This window comes from Sander vitreus, chromosome 17, assembly GCF_031162955.1.
Source record: "Sander vitreus isolate 19-12246 chromosome 17, sanVit1, whole genome shotgun sequence".
NCBI lineage: Eukaryota > Metazoa > Chordata > Actinopteri > Perciformes > Percidae > Sander > Sander vitreus.
The window spans coordinates 28,881,103-28,899,435 of NC_135871.1; the positions used below are offsets into that span (position 1 = coordinate 28,881,103).

The 18,333-nt window shown below is 42.6% G+C and overlaps 1 protein-coding gene across 2 annotated transcripts in view; it reads left to right on the top strand.

Moving 5' to 3' along the window:
- LOC144532458 (protein kinase C epsilon type-like) overlaps positions 1-18,333 on the top strand; it is a 104,904-nt gene that overhangs the window by 29,852 nt on the left and 56,719 nt on the right. For both annotated transcript variants that reach the window (XM_078273227.1, XM_078273228.1), the window contains exon 2: positions 11,742-11,805. In XM_078273227.1, the coding sequence (XP_078129353.1) occupies positions 11,742-11,805 (64 nt within the window). The remainder of the gene's footprint in view (positions 1-11,741; positions 11,806-18,333) is intronic.

Below are 18,333 nucleotides of genomic sequence, written 5' to 3' on the forward strand. Positions count from 1 at the left end.
GGTCTTTTTCCCTTTTCCGCATAGTGGTGGTTAGATGGCTGTGATTATAATAACAAAAGGTCAGTCCCTATGGCCACTTGGCCAGTGTGAATGCAAATGGCAAAAACGGTTTTGGGGAAGAGTAGTTAGTAGAACTGTTTAGAAGTGGACTGTTCCTATAACTACGTTCCTGTAACTACATGGTCGGAAAGAGGCTGATGTTTCTGTTGCCTCTAACGTCTGTTTTGGAGCATCAGAGCGCAACGCAGACATTTACGTGGCACCGTAATCCGCCTTGCTATTTCGTCCGGTACATACCGGGCACCGGATTTTAACATGCCCCGTTAACGTGAACAGAAAATTGTCTATCATTGCCTGTATCTTTTCACGGCAAACGCGCATGTTTGGAAAGCGGTCGCACAACAGCTGAAATGGCATACTCCTTCATAGTATACTTGTACTTCACTTCATAGTATCCTTCAACAAAGGAGGAATGTAGCACAATATGGATGTGAAAGCAGTTATAATCAGCCTATGTGACAATAAAATTAGTTTTGATTAAAATCAACGAATAATCGTGATAATTAATCGTGATCAATATATTGATCAAAATAATCGTGATTATCATTTTGGCCATAATCGTGCAGCCCTAGTATAGTGCTTAACTGGATTGCTTTTGTTGGAGTACAGATGGATATCTTTTTGGCCTAACTCCAACTATCCTCCCATGTCTCCTCATCAACAGTCACTGACAGCTCCTTCTCCCATGCACCTTAAATCCTCGCTGGATTAGTAGGAGACATGCCAACTATTACATGGATCGACATTCTTTACTTTAACCTGGGCGTCGTCTGCGCAGTAGATGAGAAGTGAGTCTAAAAAATGTGTGTGTGTGTGTGGGCTTGTTTAACTATATTCGTGGGGTGTTTGAGGGTTAAGACTTGGTTTTAGGATTAGGGTTATAATTAGGTTCTGGTTAGGGTGAGGGTAAGGGTTAAGGTTACGCATTTAGTTGTGATGGTTAAGGTTAGGGTAAGGGGCTAGGGAATGCATTATGTCAATGATGGGTCCTCACAAAGATAGTGCCACAAACCTTTGTGTGTGTGTGTGTGTGTGTTTACAGTGAATCTGAGCCAAGAGTTCAACAAAGTCATGTGCTTTCACTTGAACCTTAACAGACTGTGGGCGTGTTTGTGTATAGTGTGTGCCATTGTGTGTGTGCGCCACTGTGTGTGTGTGTGTGAATGAATATATATATATATATATATATATATATATATATATATATATATATATATATGTATATGTATATGTGTGTGTGTGTGAGACAGAGCTGGCAGGTGTGGACAGGACTCATCAACACTTGCTGAAGGATCTTTATTTTTAGGCAAGGAGCTTTCCACACTCTCACACACACACACACACACACACACACACACACACACACACACACACACACACACACACACACACACACACACACAGTAAGGTGCATCAAATCAAGTGCTCCTTCTTCCCAAGTGGACTGTTCACAGACCAATCACAGGTGGTTTTTCAGAGACACCAAACATGTTTACTACACAAACAGAGTAGAGTGTAACTGCATGTTCTGGGTGGGGGGGACCAAACCTTTTATTTTGGTTACATCAGTCACAGCCCGACTCTTAGACAAGAAAGTTGAGAGACAACGAGAGTAGGCTGCTAAAGAAAAGCACTTCATTTGAACAATCAAAGAATAATAATCAATAACAACATCACACAACTTTATCAATATAACTAAACAGAGAATAAAAAAGAATATGGCTAAATGCCATGCACACCTGCAGCGAACTGCTGAAAACAGGATCCAAAAATAGCACCCCGACCCAGGTGATATTATTATTCATGACTATTTAATTTCATTAGTCTTTGGCTTTAAAATTACATATTTCATATGAGGAATAGCATGATTGCTAAACAGTGTTGTTTAGCTATTAGTTACATTCAGTGTAGTGTTGATTTAAGTATTCTTTCTTTCTACACATATGAATGTAAGTACCGGTGATAAATAATCACGGCATTTCAGTATTGAATGACTGACACACACACACACACACACACACACACACACACACACACACACACACACACACACAGACGGCTTCAGATACATTAGAGCGGATGGAAAACTGCTCAATTGAGTTAAAGCCTTTGACTTTCCTCTTAAATATACAGCACAATATGCACACACACACACACACACACACACACACACACACATATACACACACACAGTTTACCACATGAAGAAGATCGTGTATTTGAAGCAAATGGAATTTGTGGAAACGCATCGGCTTACTGTGTACGTCATTTGTGTTATTATTTGATATTATGTGATGTGATATTATTACTGTGGATATCCTGGTCAAGTTTACCAAGCAAATAGGGACGATGAAGTCATATTATTCAGTGTGGACTGCTGTGATGCTAAAAGTTCAGGTGGTGTTCACTGCCTCTACACACACTCTTTCCACATTGCTATCGCCGGATGAGCGACAACTTTGCTTGGCTCATTTCCTGTAACCAATGAAGAATGAAAGCATGGTGGGTGGAATTAGCAAGCTAGTTAACTAGCCAGCCATTCGCACAGCGCGCTGCTAGCTCCCTCCACTTCCTCCCTGCAGGGAGCGGAAGAACAGAGAAGGGTTACGTGGTTAGCTATCTCCCAGCGTCCGCTGTCGTCCCGTCGAGGAGTGAAGCGGAGGGACTGTAGGCTCTGTGCTGCTGCTGGCTGATTTTGGCATAACACTGTTTTTTTGTATGTTTCATAACAACGATTTATATCTGGTTGCCACTTTTTTTTAAATGATGAATAGATTACCGCTGCCTGCTGGCTTGGAGAGTTATTTCCTTTCACGCAGAAGCGTATGTGCTAGTGTCCATGCTAGTATTTTTCCGATTTAAATCGATTTTCATTTGAATATTCCAAAATGGATTCATAAAATCCAGAATCGATTTCTGAATCATGTGAAACTACAAGACCCAAGGAATCTATTGGTACAAATGTTGCCATGCTAGCTTGTTGTGAAAGGGGTTACATAACGCTCCAAAGTTTGGCGACATTTTGGCAATGAAAAACTGGCATGGCCATTTTAAGAGGCACCGTAATGCGGTATCGAAATCCACGTTGCTATTCGGTCTGGTAGATACCTGTCGTTATTACAACGTTATATTAGCAGCGGGTTTCGGTACCCAACCCTTTACCCAGCCCTACTGTCAACTGTAGCCTTGTAACAACTTTTTGGCCAGAGCCAGAGTTGACACGAGGCGGCGCCACAGTCGGCCTTCGTCGTGACTATTTCATTGCTGTCTGCCTGGTGTGTCAGCACCTTAATGCAAATGTGCAGTGCGTCCGACCATGCAAAGTAAACCCCTTTTTGACCTATGCACTGGGTAGGCAACTTTCATTTCAATGAATGGGCACCATTTTTAGAACACAGTATGGTTTAAACCAGCTCAGTGTGCCAAAGAATGTAATGCTTACATCCGAAACCACACACATCTTCAGTCACACACATCTTCCTACTTCTTCCACTGTTTCAGAGTGCTCTTCCTGTGACCTTTGACCTCAGTGTGCATACAGCCATCAGCTCTCAGATAAACAGGGAGGAGGAGTCAAATTAGTTAAGCGCATCCGCCATGTGTATGAGTATTAACACACGGCGGCAACAACAGTCGTGGACACATACGCACACTGAAGGGTCTTTTCCTTCCTCCGGCGCCTCTATATTTAGTGACATCTGCACCTGTGAGTCTTAACATGCTCAGTAGGCAGCTGAAGAATGGAGGGCTAAGACCTCAGAGGAATGGAAGTGCTGTGTTTGTGTGTGTGTGTGTGTGTGTGTGTGTGTTAGGGCAGCACAATAAATAGTTTTTTTATCTTCATCGCAATATCAACTTGCGCGATAAAGACATCGTGAAAGAGTTCTTTATTGTCGCTCGAGGGGGAATTTAATTTGCAGTTGGAGGCACAAATAACAAGACAACAACAACAACACAATAAAGAAGGCACAAAACATCAAAACCTCCTAGCAGCACACAACCAACAGATTGATGGAGAACAATTTCATCACCTAATAAGTGGCCGGTGTCAAATGAAATCCCTCGAGATTGTCTGGAAAGTGTTTATTAAAGTTGTCACTGAGAAGACCTAATCGACACTAATAAAAAACTGTGCATTCAAGAGTTGTGCAAGTTAACAGCTTGAATTGGACAAGGAACCAAAGAACATTTGTACCGGTTTGGTTTTTGCTACATCTCCGCCCAGAGGGAAGCGGAATGAGTTCTTCCAAGAATGACCACGACACATCACGGTAACACTCAGGGTTTTTTATTTTTTACCTCGGTTGAAAGAGAGTATAAGTACCTGCACTTTCAAATGCAACTATCATTCCATTTTTTTTAATGGTGCCTTTTCAGTTCAATGTTCAATTTGTTCAATAAAAGAATATTGGAAATAATTTCCTCCCATGTTTTTTTTTTTTGTATTCAACAAGCAATTTGTTGTATTTTAGCAATATAATGTAAGCAACAGAAAGGCAGAACTGAATACTTGAACTAATATCTGTTTATTTATCACAAGTAGTATTGTTTTTGCGATACATTATCGCATATTGCACATTTTCCTTGAATGGTGCAGCCCATATAGTGGGATGTTTGGGGTCCAAACAATGATTTAACAACATTGAATTTTTCATGAATTCCATTCTATGTATTGTCTCTTTACTTCTTTGATGACATGGGGTCAAAGTGGGTTTACTGTATCAGTAGAGCTTTAGGTGGATGGAAGCAGCTTATTACAGTATACAGTAATTACTTTTTTGGTTAATCCATTATTTCTTTTTTATTTATTGATTTAGCAAATAGCCTAGACATTGTCACCAGTCCTGCTAGATACCCAGTGCCCAACTCAATGCCTTGAAGCATAACTCTCGCCAAAATGCAACCTAGGGTCTTTTTGGGAATTTACCTGAGTCAGACTTTGGTTTAAAAGCATAATTAGGACGGAAGCGCCACTTTTAAGATTGACCGTATTTTTGTTTTCGGTCAAATGGCCTTTTGAATGGGAGTGCTAGGGGCGCTACTATAATCGCATCACAGTCGCTATTTTTAAACGTAACAGGGAGGAGAGTAAAGATGGAAAGCTCCTAAAGCTTAGTTCCAACGAAAACGAAAGTTTGACTCGGGTACATTCACAAAAAGACCCTCGGGTTGCATTTTGGCGAGAGTTACGCCTTTAAGACATATTCTTTTGGCCATTGGTTCCCAACGTTTTTTGGGCCGGCTATTTGTGATTCCTTGTTGTGATCAGTTAGCTAAAGAGTCATTGCTCCCTCTCAGATGTATGTATTTGATATGTTTTGATATAGCAACGAACAAACATAACTTTATGTTGCAGATGTTTCCTTACTGCTCTCCTATCCTGATAATTTCAACATGTTTTATTCAAACCAAAAACAATGAGCCCTAGCAGCACTCACTTCACTTATAATCAGAATGTCGGTCCCTTTCCAGAAAATATTGTTTTATTCAGCCCAATTTTACACTGCAGAAACGAAACACTCCGCTAGTACAATTGTTGATGCGCCTACTCTTGTTCTCTACATATCTGACAGTAAGACAATGCTATGCCGTTCTTTGATTGAAGCTGGTGACAAAAACAGCCCACATTTCAACGGCGTTCAAGTCATTTTCTGTTATCAAACCCTGGAAACAGAAACTGTGTCCTCCCCCTCCCCTGCCAGACTCATGGTAATATTCTGCCATCCTCATCTGTCCATCTGCCACAACGACTTCCTTCCTTCCTGTCCTTGTAGAAAATGCAGATGGATGGCAATATTTATCCTGTTAAACCTCAGAATGCTCTGTGTTCTGTCCTGCTTGATAACAAAGATCCATTACAGTGTTTCCTTTAGGATTTTTTTTTAGCAGTGGGGGCAGGTCTGTCCGAACAACCCCTGAATAGTTTGACTTGTTGTTAAATTGCAATGTGAGCAGCAGCCAACGGGGGGTGCATTATGTCGGCAGGATCATTTAAAAGGCAACCGAGACTACATTGTGCGTCTGATACCGTGGCGGCAGAAATTTTGCCATGGCGGGCCGCCGCTACAAAATCAATATAGAGGAAACACTGTATTAAGCCCCCCAAAAAACAACAACAACAACAACAACAACAATGTGGCGTTCCTGGAACAAGCAAACACTGGATGTGAAAAGACAGTGTGTTAACAATAAAAAGAAGTAATTGCAGGCAGGGTGCTCCCCACTCCTCCGCCCCTGCACTTTCACATTGGAACAAGCCAACAAACTTTCTCTGTCCTCCCCCTCATCCGTCTCTCTCTCTCTCTCTCTCTCTCTCTCTCTCTCTCTCTCTCTCTCTCTCTGCTTTCTATCTCCTACTGTATACATTACTGAACCCACGCCTCTTCGCCTTCACTGCACAAAGTCTTCACTTCAGTTCACTCGGTGTGTGTGTGTGTGTGTGTGTGTGTGTGTGTGTGTGTGTGCAAAAGGGGGTATTATGGATGCTGTGGGTGGTGCAAGCTGATGTTAGAAACTCTGTGAGCCCCCGGTTGATGCCCACTTGCTTTCATTAGATGAGCTTGCATGCACTCACACACACACACACACACACACACACACACACACACACACACACACACTTTGCTGTATACACCAGCGCGTGCAGACACTCAATAGATTGCAGAGCAGCAGTTGTCTTCACTCCCTTGAGATTCTCTCTCACCTAAACACATTCTGACTCCAGTGTGTGTGTGTGTGTGTGTGTGTGTGTGTGTGTGTGTGTGAGGCAGTGCTCGAATGATCTTTTTGTCTTTAAGGGGGTCTCTCTTTCTCATAAAACAAAGTTGGCACACCCTGCACATAGCCTAACAAGGCTATACAATTAAATAGCCTAGGCGTGAGTTTATGCGCACGGTAGGCCTTGGCTATTATCTTGACACACGCACATAACAGACAGAGAGATTATTTTTTTTTTACAGAAATGGATTCCTTTTAATTAATTTCAACATATTATTGATTGTAATAGTCCATATTTCATTTCAATTTCGCAATACAAAGAAATAGACTATACGATTTAGTCTGAGTGTCATTCTCAATTTCACAATGAAATAAAATGTAACTCATTGAACCAGACCACCGTCTCAGATATGACTCAGTGTCAAACACAGTAAGGCATGTAGTCTTTAACGTATACACAGGGAACACGCACTGACTGGCAGAAATGAATAAAGCCATTGCACAGCCAAACTATGTTCTAGTCTTATAACGTACACGTAGTGATAACAACACCTGGGTGTTCAGTCGTCTCGTGTGTTGAACCGTGGAAATAAATAGACGAACAATTTCGGAATTTGCACTGACATGTTGTCGGGTAGCCCTATTCACTGAATATTCCGCCATCAGAGATTGCATTGTATTGCTGACAGGTGTTTCAAAATATCTGGGAACTTTTCCGGAGCTCTGAATGGCAGAGGATAGCTACAGATTTATTTATTTAAGATGTATTGGTGGTATTTACCTCAAAAGCACATTAAGCTAAAAGCAAGGTGACTTCTTCGGACTTGCGAGTGCTGTCAAATCGATCGTAGCCTATACGCGGTTTGCTCACATAGCCTAGTGGTGTGGTGGTGAAGTACAGTCATGCTGCGTTCATGAGCGTAGGGTGGGCTCAGGTCTACGTCCCGTTGTAGTCTTTAATGGTAAGAGACCGCACAGGGTTGGATAATGAGCGTTGTTTAAGATTAAATTACAATGCCACATATGGCAGACACCTTCAGATATGAGAGACCCCGTCAGATTTTTGACTTTGTTGCTTTCATGGGAGCCAGTCCTCACTCTATGGGAGCTCGGGCTCCCACGTAATTCGAGCACTGGTGTGAGGTGTATATATGATGTGTGGGTGTGTGCGACAGGATATGTGTCGCTGAGTCCCACACCACAGTGTGTTTTTCTGTTTCCTCCAACTTTCTCTCTTCTATACCTTACCACATTACCGCCGCGTTGCACAGTGACACTGTGAGATTTTGGCCAAGCAGGATGTTACCATCCCACAGTTTCCCCACAGTCTGACAACAACACCTTTGTGTTGGCGGCGAGTGGGTAGATTTTTCTGATATCAACACATTATGGAAAATGTATGCAAAATCAAATCAATCAGTTTTCTGACATTCGATTGAGCATGAAAACATGTCCCAGAGAACGGTCGAGTGGGTACACATCTGTTATTAACCCCTAGGTTCGTTTTGCGCCGGAATTGTCCTTTAAAGCAAGGCATGGCAGCCATGTTTGGACAGCACAATTCAAAGTGTTTCAAAACAATAAGGGAGAATAAAATAAATGACGATTAAATAATCATTTTTAAATTACATAAAATAACATGCCAGGTTGTAATGTTTCCAGTCAGGATGCTTTCTATTGCTCCTCTGTAAAAAATAATAACTTGGCAGGGGACTTTTGCTTTCTTAAGTTTCCTTAACTATCGGTTTCCAAACTTTGAACACTGATAATGGACCTTTTTCACAGCAGACATGTTGACTTGTCATAGTAGGCAAAGCACAGTTGAAATTGATAACCTTAACGATGACTCTATTCCATCAAGTGTCCCAGTAAGCTATTTCAGTGAGTCAGCATGAACAATACCAGGGCCTCTCCTAAGTGGAATACAGCCATCATTAATGGGTTTGAATACACCTGTGCTTTTCCTACTGTGACATGTCAACATGGCTGCTGTGAAAAAGGTCTATAAGATTTGTGAATCGTCTTTGTAATGCTGAATAACAGCAGAACAGCAATAATACTGTAGGTACCTAGTCATAGAGATGGTATTTGGTGTGCATGTGTCGACAGAGTTCTCAAGAAAAACCAAAGTCAAATAGAGTGTGGGCTTATCTGGGTGCCTGCTACTCAACTTCCTGTTTTGTAACGTAAATTACGTGAATTCTTTGAAATGATCACAAACCGTTAACACCGCATTCCGTGGTGGTGGCAAGGAATGTGTGTGGCCACCACGGAAAACAACACCAATGTAAAGTCAATGAGAAGAAGACGTAGCATTAAGGGCGACTACGGTAGCGAGTAGTATGAAAGTCCGAAAATCCGCATAGGGAGGTTGGTTGGGTTGGTGAATGGGTCAAACTACACAGGACTTTCACCCAGGAGACCGGGGATCGTGTCCCGCGTTTCCTCTGTAATGAAAACTCCAGGCTGTCTTTCCATTTTAGCCTCTGTTCCACCTGCTTCATAGCCTGGATGCCAGCCGACCTTAGTCCCGCCCACAACATTTGAGGTCGGGAAGTTCGGTCTGGACTTGATCCGTTGTGGAGCAACTGTGCTCGAACCAGAGCTGTTCGGACCAATCAAATTGTCAGGGCGGGCTTTATACGATGATGGACAGATGATCAACAGTAACGTAATCAACCACGTCACCAAAGAGCGCTTGGGTTGAATTTGTTTACAACAAAGATGGCTGCAGCTGGAGAATTGAGATGTGTAGATTCCGCCATTGCGTCTGTTATAGAAGATATCGACAGCGCATTCATTTTAAAAGAGGAACCGAGAACCGCGATCAAGGCATTTGTCGAACTATGCGTCGCTCAACATACGTCACATACTCTGTTGGTTGTAGGTCTATCCAATTGAGTGCAGAGGCATTTTCTTTACTGGTTCGGTTGAAACACGCCCCATAATCACAGCCCAATGGAGCAGAATCAGACTCATATTCTGACTAGAGTCTGAGTATGACGACATCAGGCTACCTGCTTTATCCACATGATGCATTTCTTTCATTGGTCTGTCTAAAAAGCTGAAACATGATACTGGAGTTTTCTGCATATAGTCTTGGAATGTAGATGGTGTAAGACTCGTAAGAGCTGTAGTTGTTGATTACCAACGTAATAATAAATAATTTTGCTTCATATGACGTTTAGTACTTGGTTTATAATATGGACAGAAGCTGCAGGGACATTTCTCAGCTCTGTGTCCCATCTAGGGATGTTACGATTCAATACAACTCACAATTTAAAGTTTACTATACAGGTTTTTTTTGAGCTGCAGACAAATGACTGAAAAATATTCCTTTATCTCTCGAATAAATCGGGGAATCTCTGTATGCATGTATGTTTGTGTGTGCGTGTGTGTGCGCCTGTTTTGGATTTGGAGCAGTTTGGACAGCATTGGTTTGGATATTAATAAACTGTGTGTGTGTGTGTGTGTGTGTGTGTGTGGGTGGGTGGTTGGGTTTGTGTGTCCAAAATGTGAAAGATATATGGATGAGTGGGAATGAATGGTAAATGTGGAGGAGTGGAAGCATGGAGAGTGTATGGTTGGGGAGGTGTGTATGTAAAAGTATGAGTATGAGCATGCATGAGTGTGGTTTAAAGCCCATCTTGCAGGGTTTATTTTCTAACGAATTTGCGCAATTTGCTTGTTGGTAATAACCATTTAAACTGTTACCCAACAACATCAAATACAATGGATATCACAAAACGGAATAAAATACGAAAAAGTAGTACTATTTTACAGCGGTTTGCAATGATTCTCTTTTCCCCCACAATGCATTGCATTACGTCACGTTGGGGAGATGACAGACGAAAGCCCCGTCTCGGTTCACTGTCTATGGTCTCGGTCTGTGCCACTGGTGTTGCAAAATATGGCTTTTGGTCTCGACCGAATCCATGTGTCTTTATTATGTGTATAATAATATTGGAGGGAAAGTGAAACACAGCTTGGACGGGGATGCTGTTCAGCTTTTCACAAGTTTAGACAGCTAGCTACGCCGACGTTTGCTGTAATTAAATATTACAACTGCCTTCGGAGTTCGGAGTTTCCTATATCTGCATCCACGTTGTCAACACAAGACCTGTGGCGTTAGTGCTCCTTTTGTACTATAATTTTATTGAATTAAATGTTAAGCTTCGCTCCTACGAGATAGGTGGGTTTTAAAGCTAACTGGCTATAGTTAGCCTGTATGTATGCTAGCGGACATTAGCTAACGTTGCGTAGCCAGCCAGCTACTTCTGCAATCGGCCGTAGTTTCGGCGAGCTAACCACGACAGTATTGACGCCCACAATCAACCTCTGCTGCTAAAAGCAGTCAACCTGCAGTGATGTTTGAAATAGAGACACTTGTTTATGTGTTAGCTGTCATGGTTAGCTCGCTGGAACTACTGCCGAAGTAGCTGGCTGGCTACGCAACGTTAGCTAATTCCGCTAGCATACGTACAGGCTAACTATAGCCAGTTAGCTTCGTGTGCCCTGTTAATACAAATTTTTTCATCTCAAACGGTTGTAATCTTTACACATTCATATTGATTTTGAACCGATTCTCGATGCATCGTTACATCCCTAGTCCCCGTCAATGTACTGGGACATGAGCTACAAGAATGAAGCACTTTCAACACGGCAAATACCACTGCATACATATTGCCTAAAGTAATGTTTCTGCACATTTATGTTCTTGCACAATTTGCTATGTAACTTCCATGCTGTAAACAACATGCACACTTGCCTCATCAGACAGCTAAAAAAAAAACCAGTTAACATCAATTAAAGCTGATTGATTTTTTTTACTCACATTTGTACTCTTAACTCTTTCTCTTTGTCTCTTTTTCTTCCATTTTTTCTATTTCCTTCCCCTTGTCCCTCTGTTACCCTCCTTTGCCTACCTCCTTATCTGATGTTTTCCATTACCTGTGTGTCTGCAGATTGACCTGGAGCCAGAGGGGAAGGTCTATGTTGTTATTGACCTATCAGGATCTTCCAGTGAAGGTAAGAACCTTTTTCTACATAAAGGCCAGGGTCAACTCAGGGCACCCGAGGCCCGCTAACATGAATGAAACACTAAACCACTGGTATCTGTTTTCTTTTTTTTTAATGTGTTCATATTATGCTTTTTGGCTTTTTCCCTTTCCTGTATTGTTATATTATCTTTTTTTGTGTACGTTATAGATTTACAAAGTGAAAAATCCCAAAGTCCACCCCAAAGGGACTCACCATCTCCAACAGAAAACACTGTTCACAAACTGCTCCAAACAGCTCTATTGTAGTCCAGCCTTTACTTCAGAGACAAACGTAATTTTGTAACACACGTTATAATGCTCGCCTAACTGCTAGCGTGGCACTCCCTCATACTCTGCTTCTGACTGGCTAGTAGTCCTTACCTAGGTACTGTCAGGGCACGCCCTCATACTCTGCTTCTGACTGGCTAGTAGTCCTTACCTAGCTACTGCGCATGTGCGACTCCCAACAAAGATGGAACAGAAGTGAGAGGTCTCACTCTGTAACTAAAACAGAGAGCTCAACACACAGGGTGAAAAGAGGAGCTGCAGCAATGTGCACTACAACAAAAATATGGTGTTTTTTGAAAATGAAACCATGTAAACCTATTCTGATATAACCTCTAAATACAATTATGAACTGAAAATGAGCATAATATGAGGACTTTAATGACTCCAAAACAGCTTTTATTTAAACGGTTCAGAGAAGTGATAATCTGGTCTCAATAACTCAGTGTTCACTTTTATTTCTCTGGATCGTCTGTCGATGAGGACCGAGACAGCGGGCATAGGACCCACCCAATCTGATGGTTGTCCCCCACCTGAAAAATCATTAAAAAAAACACGCTATATATTCTATATAATGTAGTAACATATAACTAAAATAATTGTTAATAGTAAAAACAATATTTTTTTTTATAGAAATAGGCGAACATACATAAAACCAAATGTTGATTAGGCAATAACAGAAATAGATTGAATCGAAAATGTACATAAAAGCATGTATGCATATATGAATTTACATACATGCTAATTTACATATTCTGAATGCAACATTTACATTCACACATACATACTGTATTGTACTGAGGCTGATGTCTCTCCTTTAGTGTGTGTGTGTGTGTGTGTGTGTGTGTGTGCGTGCGTGCGTGCGTGTGTGTGCGCCCGTGTGTTGTGTGCCTGTGGTTGCTCAGTAAGCTTTCTTAAAAGTTAAAGCGCCTTGTGTGTTGAGCAAGACTTCCCTGCCGCCACTTCCTCTTTCTGTCTGCCTCTTTCTTCAAACCAATCACTCTCAAATTCATTTGACAAACACGTGTTGCTCTTAACTATACAACACAATATGTTAAAAGTAGTGCTATCTGTTTAAAATGATTCTAAAGTTCTATTTTTTTTTTTTTTTTAAATTAGACCTTTCTTTTGTGTGTGTGTGTGTGTGTGTGTGTATGTGTGTGTGTGTGTGTGTGTGTGTGTTTCACACTGTGGGCAAGTGAAGTCTTGAGCCAGTCTGTCACTGTGTAATCAACACCACTGCATCAAGAAGTAGACATTGCGAGTTTCCGGTGTATCTGTGTACGTATGATGTCATGCAGTAAGTGCTTTTCAGCTGCAGTTTAACGAGGACACCGAGTTCAGTGTTTGACTCTGAGCTCTAAGATCACCTTGTTATTCATAATGTGAAACGTTGTGGTGCGAGAGAGAGAGAGAGCCTCGAGCTGTGATCTAATCTTCTCTTCTGGAAGTCGCTTTCTGTTCACTGTGAATCCAAAACATTACATTTAAAAAAAGGATCATATGTAGCGATTGCACTGAACCGAAACACATAAAAAGACGCATGTTTCAGTGTTTCTTTAACATTTTAAAATGACAGAACACGACAATTCAATTCAATTTTATTTATAGTATCAAATCATAACAAGAGTTATCTCAAGACACTTTACAGATAGAGTAGGTCTAGACCTATAATTTACAAAGACCCAACAATTCCAGTAATTCCCCCAAGAGCAAGCATTTAGTGCGACAGTGGTGAGGAAAAATTCCCTTTTAGGGAGAAACCTCGGACAGACCCAGGCTCTTGGTGGGCGGTGTCTGACGGTGCCAGTTGGGGGTGTGATGAACAGTGACAATAACAGTCACAGTAAAGATAATGGAACAGTGACTAGAAATAGTAGTTGTAGTAATTCATGGCATAGCAAGGCACTGCAGGGCGTTACAGGACGTAGCAGGGCACAGCAGACCATAGCAGGACGTAGCAGGGCACGGCAGAGCATAGCAGGACGTAGCAGGGCATAGCAGGGCACAGCAGAGCATAGCAGGGCACAGCAGAGCATAGCAGGACATAGCAGGATGTAGCAGGGCACATCAGAGCATAGCAGGGCATAGCAGGATGTAGCAGGGCACAGCAGAGCATAGCAGGGCGTAGCAGGGCACAGCAGAGCATAGCAGGGCATAGCAGGACGTAGCAGGGCACAGCAGAGCATATCAGGGCCTAGCAGGACGTAGCCGGGCATAGCAGGACATAGCAGGGCACAGCAGAGCATAGCAGGGCGTAGCAGGACGTAGCAGGGCACAGCAGAGCATAGCAGGGCATAGCAGGGCATAGCAGGACGTAGCAGGGCACAGCAGGGCGTAGCAGGGCACATCAGAGCATAGCAGGGCATAGCAGGATGTAGCAGGGCACAGCAAAGCATATCAGGGCGTATCAGGACGTAGCCGGGCGTAGCAGGACGTAGCAGGGCACAGCAGAGCATAGCAGGGCGTAGCAGGACGTAGCAGACCTCTTATACTCCACTGTCAACTTTTTCCCTACCTGTGTCATTCAGGTCACAATATGAAAAATACTATTTAAAAAGATGTTACAATTTTGTGTGATATTGACAATATTTCTCACCCAAAAGTGAACCCACCGACTTTGTGCACAATTATTTAGCAACTTCTTTATTATTTCCTTTGAGTTCAATTTGAAAACCTTTAATGAAAGTAACCTCCTAATTTCAAATCATAACAAGAGTTATCTCAAGACACTTTACAGATAGAGTAGGTCTAGACCTATAATTTACAAAGACCCAACAATTCCAGTAATTCCCCCAAGAGCAAGCATTTAGTGTGACAGTGGTGAGGAAAAATTCCCTTTTAGGGAGAAACCTCGGACAGACCCAGGCTCTTGGTAGGCGGTGTCTGACGGTGCCAGTTGGGGGTGTGATGAACAGTGACAATAATAGTCACAATAAAGATAATGGAACAGTGACTAGAAATAGTAGTTGTAGTAATTCATGGCATAGCAAGGCACTGCAGGGCGTTACAGGACATAGCAGGGCACAGCAGACCATAGCAGGACGTAGCAGGGCATAGCAGGGCACAGCAGAGCATAGCAGGGCACAGCAGAGCATAGCAGGGCATAGCAGGATGTAGCAGGGCACAGCAGAGCATAGCAGGACGTAGCAGGGCACAGCAGAGCATAGCAGGGCGTAGCAGGGCACAGCAGAGCATAACAGGGCATAGCAGGACGTAGCAGGGCACAGCAGAGCATATCAGGGCCTAGCAGGACGTAGCCGGGCATAGCAGGGCGTAGCAGGGCACAGCAGAGCATAGCAGGGCATAGCAGGGCATAGCAGGACGTAGCAGGGCACAGCAGGGCGTAGCAGGGCACATCAGAGCATAGCAGGGCATAGCAGGATGTAGCAGGGCACAGCAGAGCATATCAGGGCGTATCAGGACGTAGCCGGGCGTAGCAGGACGTAGCAGGGCACAGCAGAGCATAGCAGGGCGTAGCAGGACGTAGCAGACCTCTTATACTCCACTGTCAACTTTTTCCCTACCTGTGTCATTCAGGTCACAATATGAAAAATACTATTTAAAAAGATGTTACAATTTTGTGTGATATTGACAATATTTCTCACCCAAAAGTGAACCCACCAACTTTGTGCACAATCATTTAGCAACTTCTTTATTATTTCCTTTGAGTTCAATTTGAAAACCTTTAATGAAAGTAACCTCCTAGTTTGGACTCATAAGTGAGCCTGGCTGAGCAGTACACAGTACCGTCACAGCAGCATTTGCTACAGTAGTAGTTTGTCTCAGTGGACAGACATCAGAGGCCATGTTTCTATAACCATGTTTCTACATTGCCAGTGCCTTCCAGAACAACTCGTGTAACGGTTCCAGAAACAACTCGTAGAAGAGTTTTCTGACCTCCCACCACTATGGTCAGGGTCTGTTTACATTCAGGCAGCGAGTACTGCGCGGTTAGCCGAAGCTTTGGGGATGATGGCCTCCATGGTTAAAAGAAACCGACACTGACTGTTGGTTAAACATGGGAGGCAAACCACAGTCTACGGTATCAATCTCTCTGTATTACCCACTATGCACGCTGTCTTTTTCTGCTACTCAGCGAGGACAGACAGTTGACACGGCGAAGAGTTTTCTTGTCAGGAAAACAGAATCATAAGATGCATAGCACCCCTTCACCATCTGGCCTCTCTCTGCCGTATGCTACATAATGAAAAAGTTAAATTGTTTCCAGAGGTTTTGGGTGAGAGGGAAGAGGACACACACACACACACACACACACACACACACACACACACACACACACACACACACACAAACACACAGAAGAAACCAAGAACACACACACACACACACAGAGGCCCAGAGAGATCACCTGTTACACACTTCCAAAGAACATGTGTGTGTGTGTGTGTGTGTGTGTGTGTGTGTGTGTGTGTGTGTGTGTGTGTGTGTGCGCACGCACCAGATTAGTGTTAGAGGGACATGAATCACGGAATGGAAGAAGAGAAAGACAGAGAGGGAGTTAACCGGAGGTCGAGAGAGGGGGAGAGGGAGTTGATGAATTGATTAATAAAGTGGAGTGTTCTCTAATGGACCAGTTACATCATCGAAAAAGGGAGAGAAGGGGGAGAGAGAGAGAGAGCGAGAGAGAGACATAGAAGATCAATACAGTGACAAAAGGGTGTCATTAGGACAAGGACTTTTCTGTCTGTTACAAATGTGTTATTTAATCTTGGATTATATTTCTTTCTGCTTCTCTCTGTTGCTTTTTCTGTCTGCACTGTCATACGATATGTTTAAGTACTGTGTGTGTGTGTGTGTGTGTGTGTGTGTGTGTGTGTGTATGGAGAGTGGATGAAATTGCAGTCATTACTTAAATGTGTTTGCATAGCAGAGAACACATGGGTGAACTGTCATGCACGCACGCACGCACACACACACACACACACACACACACACACACACACAAAGCCCTGTTGTCAAAAGCAGGTGAAATATGACTATGTTGTTCTGGTTCTGTTGTTATCAGCTGGGAGTATACTACTCTGAATATAATCCCACTTTGTAAGAAACATCTTGTGGCCTTTATGTAGAACACTTGGTTATTCATGGTTAATGCTTTGAATTCTGCGTCTGTTATTGTGGCAGCTTGCAAGCTGCAAATAAAGAAGCTAAACGGCAGTAAGCTTCGGGGCAAATGGATGCTGCCGTCGCTGCTTTGTGAATGCTATTCATGCATTATTTTAACAGTAGGCATCTGCTTTTTCCCTACTGTGAGATAAACGTTTTTTTGCTAGATGTGTAGCTGCCGACAGCGATGCCACATGCATACGTATTGCGTATGTGGTTTTGTGGCAGACAAGTTGAAATGCTTGGAGGAAGTGGGCCAACTTTAACAGGATGAACTGAGCAAAGCAATGGCTTTGTGCAGGTCTGGGATGGAAAAGGGTCTCTGATGCCCCGGACATTGTGACAGGATGACCTTATGTCAAGCTATCGCTCCTTATCGGAATTGTTGAAGGTCCCATGTAGGCCTGCACGATTCAGGGAAAAATATGAATCACGATTGTTTTTAGCTTAGAATTGATATCGCATTATTGCACACATGAACCATGACAAAACAAAACAAATTGTCACTACCAAACATAGATTTTTTTGTTGTTGGCACCTATAGCACATTGCGCATCACCACGAGCCTGTAAACACAGAGGTTTCAATGAATAAAGAAAATGAAGTACATACTGGCCATTTAATTACAGTAGGCTACCAAAAATAGTGACATATAACACATTGAACTAAATATGGCCCTGATACAGGCTCTATCTGAACTCCTTGAACATGTCTTTACATCATTAAAACATGTCAATCAACATGCTGCAGCTTCAGTCTCTAGAGAAATGGAGTTTGTCGATTGCCAATTTAAGAACAGTATCAAAAACAGAATGATTTCTCAGCACACTCTTTAACTGCTTGCCTTTTATAGAATCAACATTCAACTGGCCATTCAACTAGGTTACCAAAAATAGAAGTTTAACGCACTGCGCTGAATATGGCCCTGAACATGGCTGTTAATAGGCTAATTGAAATGACACTGTCATGAACACATGAACCCTAACCCTAACTTGTCATGACCAAAACCGAACGACACTTAATGACAGAAGCGTTATGTCATACACGTTTATGACTTGTTTATAATGTTTATGACACATTCATGACAGTGTCATGTCACTCT